At 37.0% G+C, this 15,602-nt stretch overlaps 1 protein-coding gene across 2 annotated transcripts in view; it reads right to left on the reverse strand.

Moving 5' to 3' along the window:
- aqp9b (aquaporin 9b) overlaps positions 1–15,063 on the reverse strand; it is a 34,228-nt gene extending 19,165 nt beyond the window's left edge. For both annotated transcript variants that reach the window (XM_007230462.3, XM_049471156.1), the window contains exons 1-2: positions 14,916–15,063; positions 9,153–9,279 (exon numbers count right to left, since the gene is read on the reverse strand). In XM_007230462.3, the coding sequence (XP_007230524.1) occupies positions 9,153–9,279; positions 14,916–15,017 (229 nt within the window). In that variant the 5' untranslated portion in view covers positions 15,018–15,063. The remainder of the gene's footprint in view (positions 1–9,152; positions 9,280–14,915) is intronic.
- Between the last annotated feature and the right edge of the window lie 539 nt (positions 15,064–15,602).

Consider the following 15,602-nt stretch of genomic DNA (forward strand, 5'->3'; position numbering starts at 1 on the left):
GCTGGTGGAGGTGGTAGGGAATGTTTTCTTGGCACACTATGGACTTATTAATTCCAGTTTCGTTCATATCTTATCAAATCAATATATGGTGTCAAATATGGATTTTTTTAAGCTTAGGATCTCCTATTCCTAATACTCATCCCTAATTAGACTTACTAAAGTTACTGCTTCATTACTCCACATAGTGGCCTATTATTAAATGAATAGGGTAAAACTGCGGTAAAGAATATTAATTGTTAAATTCTGTAAAACGGGGCTAAGCGCCGCCACTACGATCAGGAGTTTGCCAGTTTGAATCCTGTTCATGTAGCTTGCCATTGTTTACCACAGCAGTTTGAAAAGAGAAGTATCAGAAGAGGCATGGTGTAGTCTTTACCCTCCTGGTGTTGGGGAATTACTAGTGATGGGGAAAACATTAGAAATAAAAATTCTGTAAAACTGACACCAATAAATCCATAATTCTTGGTATTTACCTATTTAAGAGTATTTTATCTTCTTTCAGTAACACAGATGCTGTTAAGTATCATAGAGAATTGTATTGTGATATATATTTACTATCACAGAATCGCAATATTGTGATATCATCGTTATCATGAGCAGTGTATCGTGATAATGTTGTATCGTGAGATGCACGGTAATCTCCTTGTTATGATTATCCAACCTTCTGACCTTACTAACACTTGTTGCTGAATGCAATGAAATCATCACAGCAATACTCCAAATTATAGTAGAAAGCCTTCTCTGCACAGTAGAGACAGTTACTCCAACAAATAAACTCTTGATTTAATACCACAATAACCAGACAATCAATATAGAGTAAATTGTGAGCAGATATGTAGAGTGTGATCTAACCATTTATATAACCCACATGGAATTGGTATTGTGTCCAACTACTTTTGCCATTTTTCATGGAAGTTTACAAACACTGCAATGATCTGTGGGATATGTGGGCGGGGTCTCTTGCCTTGGATGTGGATGTCATTTCTGATAGAGTTGCTTGCTTGATTGGACAGACAATTCTAGTCAGATGCTGTAAGCCTTCTATGACCAGGGCTGTGTGTAATAATATGCAAAACATTAAGTATTGAACTATCTTGCTGTGTTTCACCACAGTCAAATTCCTGAGGCCAAATGTCTTTCTGTGGCAATATTTTGGTTGAAGTGGACGGTAGTTCAACTACATTCTTTATATGTGTCCTCTAATAGTCCACTGGTGCTAGGAGAGCTAGTTTGTGGCTGATTGTGTGAATTTTAAAATGTTAAAATGCAGCTTATGCAGCATTACCCATAACAAATAATAAACCCACTGAAAATAAATCATAATACTTTTTTAAAAAAGTATAAAAAAAAATTTATTAGCGGTTGCAATTTTGAGAAAAGTAAGCGCAGTCTGGAGCCCAGTATAATGTATTCCCAGTACACATGTGAAACTGTGGCTTGAGGAATGTTAAATGTTCATTGCCGCCAACTTCACTCACAAGATAACACCTTATAACTTATAGAGGTGTGGGCATTCCCAAGCTGTCCCCTGAGGTAACACTTCATGATTCGTTTATATACTGCTGGTCAACATCTTCAGATATAACAACTGTAGTGTTGCCGTCACCCCCAGCGCTATTGATTCAGTAATGGGTCTTAACAGCTCATAGAGTTTGTGGTCTGTTTTTGTGGCACCACATTTTAATGATCCATATTTTGTCATGGAACAAATGGAGGTTAAAAGCATGATGATGCTCAGTGTGTTGTTTGGAAGATGCTACAATCAATAGAGGTCTCTTCGTGTCATCTGTTTGATTACATTGGGATGTTGCACTGTACACACATCTAGCATAGCTGTACCTTTAACAGGCTACATTCTCTAAAAGAGAAGGAAATTAGTTATTTGATTCCACTCGTATGTTACTAAAATGAGGTTTAACCCATTTTTGCATGGTCAAATCACCAGGATACCAAGTGATTACCTGTTTTTGGTGTTATTTTGTTTAATTTGTCCAACAAACACATCAGATTCTTCCATAAAAAATCTGGAATACTGGTTTGTCTGTGTTTCCACTGTGTGATTGTTATCCCAGATTCCTCCAAGTCCAGTAGAGAATTGGATGGTGCTTCTGGACATGGTGAGCTTGTTGTTGATAAAGGTGTATAAAGTAATCTATTGACCATGTAGTTCTATTAGCTAGGGATCAGAGGAGTGGGGGGGATACTGAAATTCCTCCCCATTTTTTTAATGGTTTAATGATGTTATGGGCTGTAGAGGAAGAAATTCACAAATCCTTTTCAATCTTCCTTTGATAAACATTGTTTTAAACATTTTAATCATAATATCACACATTTGTAACAAACTGGAGATCATTTTATCTCCTTAAATACTTGTTTTTTTTAATGCTGTTTTTGGACCAAATCATGGTTACAATCACCTGTTTGACTGGAACTGCATGAATGGGTATATGCTAAGAAATTTAATTGTTTGAAAGTTGAGCAGACAAAACGATAATTAAATATCTTGGAGTTATATTTTCTGTAATCAAATAAAAATCCATTTTCCATATTGTCCCAAAGTTTTTTTCTGATTTGGAGTTTTGTTTCTGATGATCCATTCATAATCATATATTCACCCCAAGTAAACAGCAGCCGTTCTGATATAGCAGCCAGGATACACTCACTTCCTCTCCACCTAATCCACACTGTTGTTCACAAACACTGTCCACAACAACCGGCTGAAAAAGGCAATGGGAATTGGCCCTGACATAATCTGCCTAAGTCCTCTTAGGCCACTGTAGGGCGTAGGAGTGACCCCACATTAACTCCACTACGCTACGAGTTAAACCAGCCAACTCTTGCCCACGTTTCCTCCCCCCGGCCCCTCTAAAGCTTCGGGAAAACAACAAGCGGAAAACTCTGGCCTCTCCCTCCCTGCTGCTGGTGAAACTCACCCCCACGCCCGCCCTCCGCCCCACCTGGGCCTGTGCCCCAGAAAAGCTCATTACTTCAGTACCTATGCTCATCATCACGTATGTCACTGCTGGGTGCATAAGCCTCCATTCGGTCACGTGGGTTACTGGTCTAACTCGGGCAGCTAATGCAAAACAATGGCTTATGATGGTCAGCTCCAGGAAGAGTCGGTGGCAGTTTGAAGACCACTATCCCGGGGAGGAGTGGGTTAGCTGACCACTAACCACTACTCAATGCAAATGACTTCCTCTCCTCTGCTTATGGGTCTGCATATAGATGAGTACAGAACAAACCCTTTAAAATAGTTCCTCACCTTCATATAGCTCTCGCACTATTTAGCATTGGGATTTAGAGTAGTCTTGGACTCTATATAACTGGAACTCAGACTTATACTGGATTCTAAGATTTCTAGAAATGGGCTCTACAGTGCTGATATCAGAATTTTCTTGCACTGTACAGTATTGGTACAGAAACATGTTTTGTCCTGACTTTCTTAATACTTCTACACAGACTTGTTTTAAACTCTACTGTGCTGGTACTGGTACTTCTCTCCAACGTCTCTCCCGTACTCAGTCTTCAACTAATACTAGAGTACTAGTGGTAGTGGTACTCAAACATGGTTTATATTTAGATTTTTCCTAGACTTTATAGCATTGGTTTGTAGATTTGTGTTGTACTGTATTAATTCTTAAACTTGCCTTGGACTCTACTAAAGTACTGGTGCTTAGAGTTGTGTTGGACTCTAAAGGATTGGTACTCAGAGTTGTGTTGGATTCTAAAGTATTGGTATTTAGAGTTGTGTTGGACTCTATGGTATTGGTATTCAGAGTTGTGTTGGACTCTATGGTATTGGTAATCAGAGTTGTGTTGGACTCTATGGTATTGGTGTTCAGAGTTGTGTTAAACTCTAAAGTACTGGTATTTAGAGTTGTGTTGGACTCTATAGTATTGGTATTTAGAGTTGTGTTGGACTCTATAGTATTGGTATTTAGAGTTGTGTTGGACTCTATAGTATTGGTATTTAGAGTTGTGTTGGACTCTATAGTATTGATACTCAGAGTTGTGTTTTAGTCTAGAGTATTGGTACATAAACAGGATTTATACTCTGCAGTATTGGTACTTGGACTGAGCAGTATTAATTCTTTGAGTTGTCCTGGACTCTAAGGTACTGGTACGCTGGTTCTGCATGTCTTATACTTTGTTACTGTTATTCACTCTTGGGTTGGACTCTAAATCTTGTACAGAAATCAGTGAATAAACAGTCAGAAGCATGTTCTATGCCTGCTTGTAGTTTCTGCCCTGAGTAGAGTTCTGTCCTGGATTCGGTCTTTGGCGGCAAAGCAAAGTGCTGTGTTTTCATTTTCACGCCTCATTTCTCTGTAGTGATAATGTGAAATGCCAGTCCAATTAAAATTACTCTTCATGATTCTGCAGTGATGCTGCCGTGTGATTCAGCCCACACACTGCCTTATTCAGCAACTCCCAAACAGAAATAAAAGGAAGTGACATTTAGAAGGAATTCCTGACTCGTCTGTATAATTGCTATAGATTAGCATTCTCCACGTGACAATCCATAAAAACCTACCCAGTGAAGCCTCAGCGGCAGAAATACACACATACGCACAAACATATCTTAAACAAGTCTATTAAACACTAACTGCACATCCCTCCATATAAATCCCCTGGGAACAGCTTTTAATATATTGATTATATATTTTTTGTATAATACTAAACTTGGGTGTGAAGCATTCAGCAAGTTTCAATATATGTTTGTTTCTGTCGTTTACATTACCACGGCAACGGACACAGCCTTGAGATTGAGAACATTTGGACAGCTTGATAGTCACTAAGATGGTTGCTAACCAATAGCTCACCAGACCGCTGGTTCCGGTTTCTTAGACTGGAAGAGAGGGGCGGAGCTATGTTGTAAGCCTTGTGATTGGTCAGCATCAATTTGGCCCAGAGAGAAAATTAAGAATCCCATGTAACTTCCAAGGGGTCTATGGGTTTCCAGTGCATTAAATGGTACACTGCCTAGCCATAACAAAAGTCACCCCCTGGATGTAAGTAAGTAAATGATGTGGGGTTGATGCTGCTGTTGGTCTGCAGGTTTAGGTTCAGCAACAGTATGTGCTGAAAGAATGAGGTCAGCTGACTACCTGAATATACTGAATATAGACCAGATTATTCCATCAATGGATTTTTTCTTCCCTGATGGTACGGCCATATTCCAAGATAATAATATCAGGATTCATGGGTCTTGAATTGTGAAAGAGTTCAGGATTCAGGGAGAATGAGATCATCATTTTACACATGTATTGAGAGAGTTCACCACAGAGTCCAGATCTTAACCTCATTGAGAATCTTTGGGATGTGCTGGATGGAGAAGAGCTGCTTTGTGCAGTGGTCAGACTCTACCATCATCAATGCTGCTGCAAGATCTTGGTGAAATTTAATCCAACGCTGGATTAAAATAAATAATCTTGTGACGTTGTAGAAGCTTATTGAAACAACGCCACAGTGAATGTGTGCCGCAATCTAAGCTAAAGACGGTCCAACAAAATATGATGTGACTTTTTTTTGGCCAGGTTGTGTGTGTTGACCATTCAAACACCAAGAAAATATTTCCTACCTGGAACTTGGAAAACTCCAATACCCAAACTAAAATTAAATGCAGCATAAGATCTTAAGAGCTAGTCTGAAGAACACAACTTGGTTCCAGCTCACCTGATTTACCATAATTAAGCTCTGATTTACCAAACCAGCTGCTGTTATGATAAGAACTATTAATGACACTACAATCCATGAGGAGAGATTGGAGATTTGAATTTTAAAGAAAACAGTGAGGAAAAATCACCACTTTTTTATGATTTTTTTTGTATGTATTATTTGTATTATTTGTACATTGAGAATAGGCTTTCCTTTTGTATCAAACAATTGTGGCATGAATTGTTTGCTATAATTTGACTTATTGCACATCCTATATTGTTATATGTTTGCTGTGGTCTAACACTGTGACCATTTAATCATTAATAATTAATATAATTAGAAAATAAGTATTAGACAAACCAAAAAAAGGGAGAAAAAAAACAACAAAACAAAACAAAACCGCATAAACAAGCCAAAAAAACAAAGGTTTAATTTCTAAAATATGTTTTTATTTTATTAATAATAAAGTAAATGTATGCCTTATCTAATATGCGTGTTTGTGTGTGTGTGTGTGTGTGTGTGTGTGCAAATACATTCAGATTAAGGTTCTGTTCTTATTTGAGTACAGTTTGTCCATTTGGCTCATGTTTGGCAAAAGAAAGTTGTGCAGTAGACATCAGGTATTGAGACAATGTCTTTAAGTATTGTGCCATTTTTTTGTGGCAAAGATCACCAACATGATGCCCTCTGCTCAATTATGTAACTCTGTAATCCTGCAGTTCATATGAGGTAGGAGTCCATAACCTTCTGAACCTAATTCACCACTCTCATAGGTCAAGGCAGCAGGACCAGTATGGGGCATATTGAGTCCAACTGAGGGCTTATTATTAGTGTTCAGGAAGTCTTTTCACCTGCATTTGCCCTTTGTTCACCACAGCAGGGTGTATTGAGCTGTATTAGAGGTTTATTTAGAGGCAGAGGATTTTTAGATTCATAGATTTCTATTGTTTGCTGGATGTAAAAATGTAGCGACAAGAGGAGATATTATTTTAATATTATCAGTACATACACCATAAACATTTATTTGAATAAAGATATTCCTGTAACTGTAGTTATTACTGAGATTTAAAAAAAATAATTACAATGTCATCCTGTACTTTTTAACAATACATTATCGACAATTGTTGTTAACAGGTATTAACAGTAATAACAGATATTAATGAGATGTTTGTCCTCTTAAATTAGTATAGTGTGTGAATTACACAGACATTCTCAGAACACAATTTAATTTCAGAATTTTAGAATAATATATACATATATAAATACCCCAGCAAGCAATGGAGAATCTCTCACTATTTTTTTGTCCTGAAGACAGAGTTCTTCAAAGAGCACTTACTCTCCTAACACCTCTAACTAACTACCTTCTACTACCAGATCAGGAGAATCTCTCACTATCTTTAATAAACTCCTGAAGACAGAGCTCTTCAAAGAGCACTTACTCTCCTAACACCTCTAACTAACTACCTTCTACTACCAGATCAGGAGAATCTCTCACTAGCTTTAATAAACTCCTGAAGACAGAGCTCTTCAAAGAGCACTTACTCTCCTAACACCTCTAACTAACTACCTTCTACTACCAGATCAGGAGAATCTCTCACTATCTTTAATAAACTTCTGAAGACAGAGCTCTTCAAAGAGCTCTTACTCTCCTAACACCTCTAACTAACTACCTTCTACTACCAGATCAGGAGAATCTCTCACTATCTTTAATAAACTCCTGAAGACAGAGCTCTTCAAAGAGCACTTACTCTCCTAACACCTCTAACTAACTACCTTCTACTACCAGATCAGGAGAATCTCTCACTATCTTTAATAAACTCCTGAAGACAGAGCTCTTCAAAGAACACTTACTCTCCTAACACCTCTAACACACTAACTACTTCTAACCTCATTTCCTTCTTCCCCTCCTTCACTCCTCTATCCCATTATTTCCCTTCGACCTCCTTTAGGTCCTATCTAAAGGTGTTTTTACCTTTAAACTTCTATTATTTTTGTATTTCACTATTGTGTCGCTTTGGACAAAAGCGTCTGCCAAATGCATTTGTAATGTAATGTAATGTAATGTAAAAGCACTGGGTGAGGGAGACCAGTATCTGGAACGTGGCCGCCATCATAAAAGCCGCAATATTGGATCAAGTAGGGCAAGTTTTTTCAATGAAAAGGTGGTCACATAGCATGTTAAAGACCAGAAATTTCTCAGAAATACTCGCTTGTCATGTCATGGCCGTAGACTTCAACAACCAACAAGCCAAAAACACACCAATTTACACAGCGCTGTTGCATCTCTCACAGCTGTGGACAACAAGTCACATAGAGGTTGTCTAAAGAGCACTAGTGATAAAGAAACCTCAACAATTACTTAGCCAGAATTTGTGCCACAATGCAGCAGAACATGGTGTCAGCTAGGGCTGCACGATAAAGGAGAGCACGAGGGGGAGGGGAGCGGGCGTAAACACAAAGTAACCTCATGGCCTCCACACGGCTGGACACATGCTTGTAAACGCAGTGGCTGACAGCCTGTCGAAAGCTGTGCACCTCAGTCCGGCAGTTTTGCACAGAAATTTCCAGTTATAGCCGAAATCAGTCTCTTATTTACGCTCGTATTTACCATTTAAAAGACCATTAAAATGGCCAATTAAAGAGACTATCATTTTTGTTTTGATGTTATCCTCAGGTTTTGAGTGATCGGCTGACTCTATGCACTCTGCGAGTGGGGGTGGGACTGGTGACATCATGGGTCCTGCATTGTTTACTATTGCAATATATATCATTAAAAAAAATATTTAAATGTCAAAAATGCCCAATATCATGCAAAATTGCAGGCCTTGATCCAATATGGTGGCTTTGAAGGTGTCGACCATAGTCCAGACATAGCCTAAAAGATAAGTTCCCTCACCAATTACCTGCTGGGGCATTCGTATATGTAATTTTCCATGTTTGTTTCTGAGACTTGTGACTCACCCTGTTTATACCCTGTTTACCCTGTTTTATCCTGTTCTGCACTATAGATTAATATTAAGTCATTCGAACTATAAAGAAAAGCATATGGAATTATTATTCAAAGTAGGCACCTCTTGTGCTGTGAATAGATGAAGTTGGTGTACAGTAAATATGAAAGTCAGTCAATCCGAAACATTTCAAAAACTTGGAAATTACCCTTAAGTACAGTTGCAAAGAACATTAAAAACAGTATGATGAAACTGGCTCTCATCAGGACCGCCCCAGAAAAGGAAGAGCAAGAGCTATCTCTGTTGCACAGGATAATACTGTAAGTTCAATAGAGTTATTAACCTCAGAAACCACCTATATCACAGAATATTTTGGGTTGTTTATCACTTTTAAGTTACTACATGATTCCGTATGTGTCTGGATCACTTTAGTATAGTATAGTATTAATTTACAACATAGGAAAAATAAAAAAACTATTGAATGAGAATGTGTGTCCAAACTTTTGACTTTAGTACTGTATGTGTGTGTGTATATTCAGTCACCTGACACTCCTCCTGCCATGTAGACGGCCAGCATCACTCCAGTGGTGAAGCCAATATGGATGGTGAGTGGTTCTCCCAGAGCCCCTTTGCTCAGCACAGTCTGGGCCACGGAACCACAGCCGAAGAGCTGGAACAGGACAGGGGCAGATACACAGGGCAGAGGTGAGGGCAGAGACGGGGGCAGAGATGGGGGCAGAGACAGGCACAGCAAATCAGCTCACAGGAACAGAGGGGCCGGTCACAACACAGCAGTCATCTCTCCTCTCCAATCATAAAACTCTGTCATAGAGAACCGGCCTGTTCCCCAGAACTTCAGGTCTAATTAGAAGAATCTGCCTGATCAAAGAATGAGACTAACTCTGCACTGAAAACCACAGAGAAGCAACAAAAGACGTCCAATCCGGTAATAGCTCATGCTTGTGATTGACTTCAGCGCTCAGAGTTTAGCTAAAAGCCTAACCGAGGCCTAAATAAGGCTAAAAATAAGCTGCATAATTAGAAGCTGCCTTTTTAATGTAAACAACCTTGTGTTTTGACATAACGTGAATCTGACAGTTGTTATTTAAAGCGGCAGTCCATATTATTTTTTTTCTAAACTGAAAGCAGAGGCATTGTCTAGTGAAGTGGAGAGGAGACAAAATATTGTGTGTAATGTTACCAGTGTGCTGAAACGACCATCTGCTAAGTGTAAAATATTCATTCTAAAAACTGGGGTGTCGGGTCACTTTTCACAGGAGTTCTTGTTCTGGCCACGTCACACGACTTTACATACTTACGTCACACGTACAGCCTCTAAAAGAGGATCCAGCTCAGTTTTACTGAACACGAGCAGCTGGTGGAGCAATGGAGACTTCAGAAGGGGAAACTCAGAGCTCAGTAGCTCATTTACCCATAGTAAAACCAAAGAAATGAAGGAGTGAAGTTCTCTCTCTCTCTGTCTGAACATAACCTGGAATCAGATTCATCCTCTCTGAAAGGAGACCGCATCACACCCTCCTGGTTTAAAATTATTCTTCTGCATGCGCTGTACAATTACCCATTCTGACCAGAGAGGGCCCCAAATCCCAAAACTTACAGACATCAGCTTTAAAGTATCCACTTAAATTTTTGCCAATATTTTATCATATGTTTTCATGAAACAAAACTATAAAAATAAAGCTTGGATATAACGTAGTAAAACAGGCATTACACAGCTTTTAGAACAGTATAGAATTACTGTCTTCTGAAAATAATGCAACACACAGCAATTAATGTCTAAATAGCTGCAACACAAGTGAGTACACCTCACAGTCAACATGTCCAAATCGTGCACAATTGTTTCTAATTGTGTCATTGTCCCTCCCCCATGTCATGTAATTCAATAGGGCTGTTAAATTTGGTGTTTTAGGTATAATTCTCTTATACTGGACACATTACTGAATGTTCAACATGGCACCTCATGGCAAAGAACTCTCAGAGGATGTAAGGACCAGAATTGTTGCTCTACATAAAGATCACCTAGGCTATACAAAGTAAGCTAACATCCTAAAAGTGAGATACAGTATGGCCAGGGTTATAAAGCAATTTTCCAGAGTGGGTTCCGCTCAGAACAGGCCTCCCCAGAGTCGACAAAAGAATGGTTGGCTTTAAAAAATACTGTAGATGAAAGAGTGCTGCCAGCATTGCTGCAGAGGTTGGAGAAGTGGGAGGTCCATCTGCAGTTCTCAGACCGTACACCACACACTGCATTAACTGTGCCAGTGCACTGTCCAAGAAGCTGAGGCACAAGAAAGTGTGCAAACAGTTTGCTGAAGGGTGAGCTCACTTGTTTTGGCGACTGCATGATGTGCCCAAATTTCATGAGGAAGGGGCCAATAGAGAGGCTTGGAATAAATTCTTATTACATTGACTTTAATTGTGAATTAAGAAGGATTTTTTCCGCTATAAAGTTGCCATTTTGGAGATGCAAGGGTTTTGTAACCTCAGCATTAAGTACTGTATAAATGCAGTCTGGTTAATTTTGAGCTACATTATTAATAACAGCATAAATATAATATTTACATTATTGAAACAGCATTTTTTTTTATTAAATGGGCTGCATTGTTAATACATATCTAAAAAAATAGACATAAACTATCATATTAATGAAGCTTTGTTTATATTAAAAGAGCTGCATTATTAATTACTTCCACCATATATTAAAGCAATAAACCATATGAAATATGCACATTATGCGTTATACTGTATTATATTGTTTATTTACACTGTGCCATTGTGTTGTGTTGTAAATTGTAATTTAGGTTTTTTTTGTAAATGTAAATCCATATAAATTGAGCATGAATAAGCAGTTAATAGTTTACTCATTAAATGACAAAAACAATACAACTTTCTACAGTGTTTTCCATGCATTTTTTTCTGGATAATTATATTAAATGATAAGGATACACTGTTTATGGAAATGTTTGTATTGCAATTGTTCACTGTGAGGTGTATTCACTTTAGTTGCAGCTATTTAAACATTATTGTCAGAAGACAGTAAATCTATACTGTTATAAAAGCTGTTCACTTACTATAACTATAAAGTTATATCCAAGTCTCATTTCTATAGTTTTGTTCCGTTAAAAAATATAATAAAATAATTGCAAATATATAGGGGATTAGTGAAAAAAACAATAAAACTTTTACAGTATTTTACATGCATTTTCTTCTGGATAATTGTATTAAATAATAAGAATGCGCTGTTTATGAAAAAATCTGTAGATGAAATGTTTTGAAACAAAATTGATTGTAAAATTGAAAGTAAAAAGTAATTCCCCATTAAGATAAAATTGTAAGATTCATCACTGTCAAATGTATTTTATTACTGCAGAAGATGCTAGAAAAAAAATAAAATAAATCAATTTTTGTGAAAAATTGCCCCATTTTCTAATAAAGTGCCCCTCTTAACTTTAAGTAACAAATAAAGTGATTTGTACAGGAATGCACCCAGCGGGTCCCTGACTTTAACAACCCATTAACAGAATAAATCAGCTAATATTTCCACTCATGCTGCTGCTAACAGTGAGATAATGGTTAATCTTTCAGCAGTCAGAGCTCAAATGAGGTCAGAAGAGGTTAACTCACTAAAACCACAGATTACAGGAGTGGAGAAGACCCTCCTCTATTCTACTCTACTCAGCAAAGATGTGATTATATGACCTATATATATATAGCACCTGCTGTCTTCCTAAGGGATGGTACTTCACTGTTGTGAAGTCAGTGGTTTATCATACGTTTTCATAAACATAATGACAGTTCCCAAATATATTTATATATAAGGTACACTGTAAAATGTGATAAGTTGATCTTACTTAAAAAAAATGAGGAAACCGGTTGCCTTGAAAAAGTTAAGCAATTATAACTGTTATTTTCAAGTTCACTTTATGCTTGCTATTTAAGTGTACTCAGATCATAGTTAAATCTACACAGTTTACTTGAGTTGTTTCTACTTTAAATAGCCTGTAAATGCAAGTGTGTAAAACCCGATAAGTTGACTATATTCAAAACTTTTGTTGTATCGACAACCTAATAAATTTTAAGTTCATGTAATATAATTTTAAGTACAGAGAACATATACATATATATTTAAAATGAATATTTTCCTGAACTTGTATTTAGTCTTCTTTCTGGTTCCATTCAACAATTTTTTTAAATATAAAATATAAAATATAATATAAAAGTAGATGAAAGAAAACAGTAAAGAATGAAAAGTACTGAGAGCACAGCGAGAACACAGAGTTACTGCAGCTCAGAAAATGATGCTGTTCTACAGCTACAACACAGAGACCAAGCATTTAATCATAATATGTGATCTACAAGTTTACCTAAGGTAGCCCCGGGGGAATCACTACACACTGATGAGTGCTAAAAACTGGGGGACACACCCAGTATGCAAATCGATTGTGACAGAAGCCAATGGAAAAGAAGCTGTTAATGGCAACAGACTAAATTCAATTATTATAAGTTGATTCAACTCAAAGATCTCAGTTTGAATAGTGCAGTATATGTGCCCACGAATGTTCAACTAACTCAAAATAGTTGAGTATTGTTTAGAAATCTCCATTTTTATGTAAAACAGATTTATTTGATATTATATATATTTATTATATATTTATTTGATATTATATGTAATTCAAACAACTTCTAGGTTTACAGTGAGGGATATCTTGATATATTAACGATACAAAGTGTCAAATATGGATTATTTTTATTAAAACATAGACACTCTAAACTCCCTAAGACTCGACCCCCAATTATACCTATTAAAGTTACTGCTTCATTACTCCACATGGTGGCAGTTTTCTAATAAATAGAGTAATTGCTGACAGCAATAAATCCCAAATTTACTGGTATTTGATTATTTAGGAGTATTATATCCTCTTCAGTAACACAGATGCTGTGAAGTACCATAGAGAATTCTCTTGTGATGTATAGAGTATCACAGAATCACAGTATTGTGATATTAATGTTATCACAAATAAAACACTATAAAAAGAACTATAGTATTCTACTGTATATTTATGACAGTTCATGTGGGATTGTAATACAGTGTTGTATTTTTGTTGTAAACCTAGCTAAATTTAAAGCTAAGTCTCAGAGTAAAGCATATACAATGCTTGTCTAATGCAAAAGTGTACGTGTATAATTGCATTATATTCAGCAGTATATTCAGATATTATAAACCATAGTGTTAAAAAATAGATTTAAACAATTGCCATAATATTACCTTGCTTACAGTATCGCAAAATATATTGGGGTCTACTGAATTGCAAAATGACATGATATGCACCTTCCTATTGTAAAAAACATCATTAGATCATAAATAGGGGTATTCAAACCCCAATTTGGTTATGGCTGCATAATGACAACTCCCACACATTTAATACTGTAATAATATTTTTTAAATATAACACTTAAAATAGGAGGTTTAAATCCATTCAAAGTGCTTTAACCTGAAAACTTGAAAAGAAAATGTTTATTGAGTCGATATAAGAGCCTTTCAACCAGCTTTCAGCTTTCCATACATGTGTCAATACCTTTTCTTCTTTTCTTGTGCATTTCTGTATTATATTTTGGGTAGGTTTTAATGTCTCTGTGTTGTACAGTACACTGTGAGAGAAAGTTACTGTACCTTTATTCTGTGCTGCTGAGGTGCTGCAGTGTTATTACAGAGTTATTTAAACAAATATTGATAACTCAAAAATGTTGTAAGGAACGTCTATGTGATTAAGCCTATATATACTAAATAAGCTGAGAAATGTTAAGTGAATGTACAGCAAAAAACTTGTGAAAATTTGGGGGGGAAAAAATTCTACTAATTATGTATGAAGATGTTAAATCTAAATTATTTAAATCCATAATGCATTAAATAAATAGTTGAGATAATAAAGGATAAAAATGTTACGTCTTTACAACTGAACTCAGTCAAAGCAAAGAGATGAGTTGACTTGAGTTGAGTTAAATATTTTTTTGCAGTGCAGTTTCACATTTTGAGGACACCGAACTCCCAATACTAAGTCAACAGAGTGACGTAACAAAGCAAACAGACAAAAATTACATCATCAACTTCTTATTTATATGGTTAATTTACTTACTTAAAAAGATCATTTCTGCAGTGTTTTAAAATGAAATTATGATGCATATGTTAGTTAAACACACTTGAAAAAGGTTTAACAGTGTGAAAGTCTGTGTTTACTGTGTTTAATCGCACTGATCTGAGCTCAGATCTGCTCCAGGTTTACTCACTATCAGCACGAAGGTTCCCAGGATCTCCGCCAGGAACTCTCTGAGGATGTCCTGCTTCAGGGCGCATCTCTCCCTCAGGTTCCTCCTGCTGTCCAGCTCCATCTCTCTCAGATCTCAGTCAGCGCGCCTCTGAACGCGCACTGCGCGCTCCCGAGAAGCGGCTCAGACTAAGCCACGCCCCCTCTACATCGCCTTATTTATTTATTTATTTCCACCTGTGCGCCTACGAAGCCCCGCCCCCTGGTCCAGGATTGGTCAGCAGGAGCCCGCCCCCTGCACTGGGTGTTGGTGAAATAGTGTCTCTGATAGTGGTCTTCTTCTATCCTCTCCAAACCCGCTGTGAGAATCTCCCAGTTATTAATAACCAGTTAAAGTTATTCTGGTGAACCTGACCTTAATGGTTTACCTGTTTTAAATGAACCAATCACCTTTCATCAGTAATCCATACGGCACTTCAGCAGCTGCTCCACACCACGAACATACAGCCATGTGATAAAATTAAAACAACCCATTAAACCCTTTAAACTATTTGTCTTTTAAACATATTAATCATATGGGCCACAGCACTTTCCATAATCTCCTCATCAATAACTAATTTTTTCAAGTTTTTTAGGAAACACAAAAAGCTTATGAGAGTTCTTATGACTATTAAAAAATAATCCTAATCTTGATCAGTACTGCAAATAT

Source organism: Astyanax mexicanus, chromosome 23, assembly GCF_023375975.1.
Source record: "Astyanax mexicanus isolate ESR-SI-001 chromosome 23, AstMex3_surface, whole genome shotgun sequence".
NCBI lineage: Eukaryota > Metazoa > Chordata > Actinopteri > Characiformes > Acestrorhamphidae > Astyanax > Astyanax mexicanus.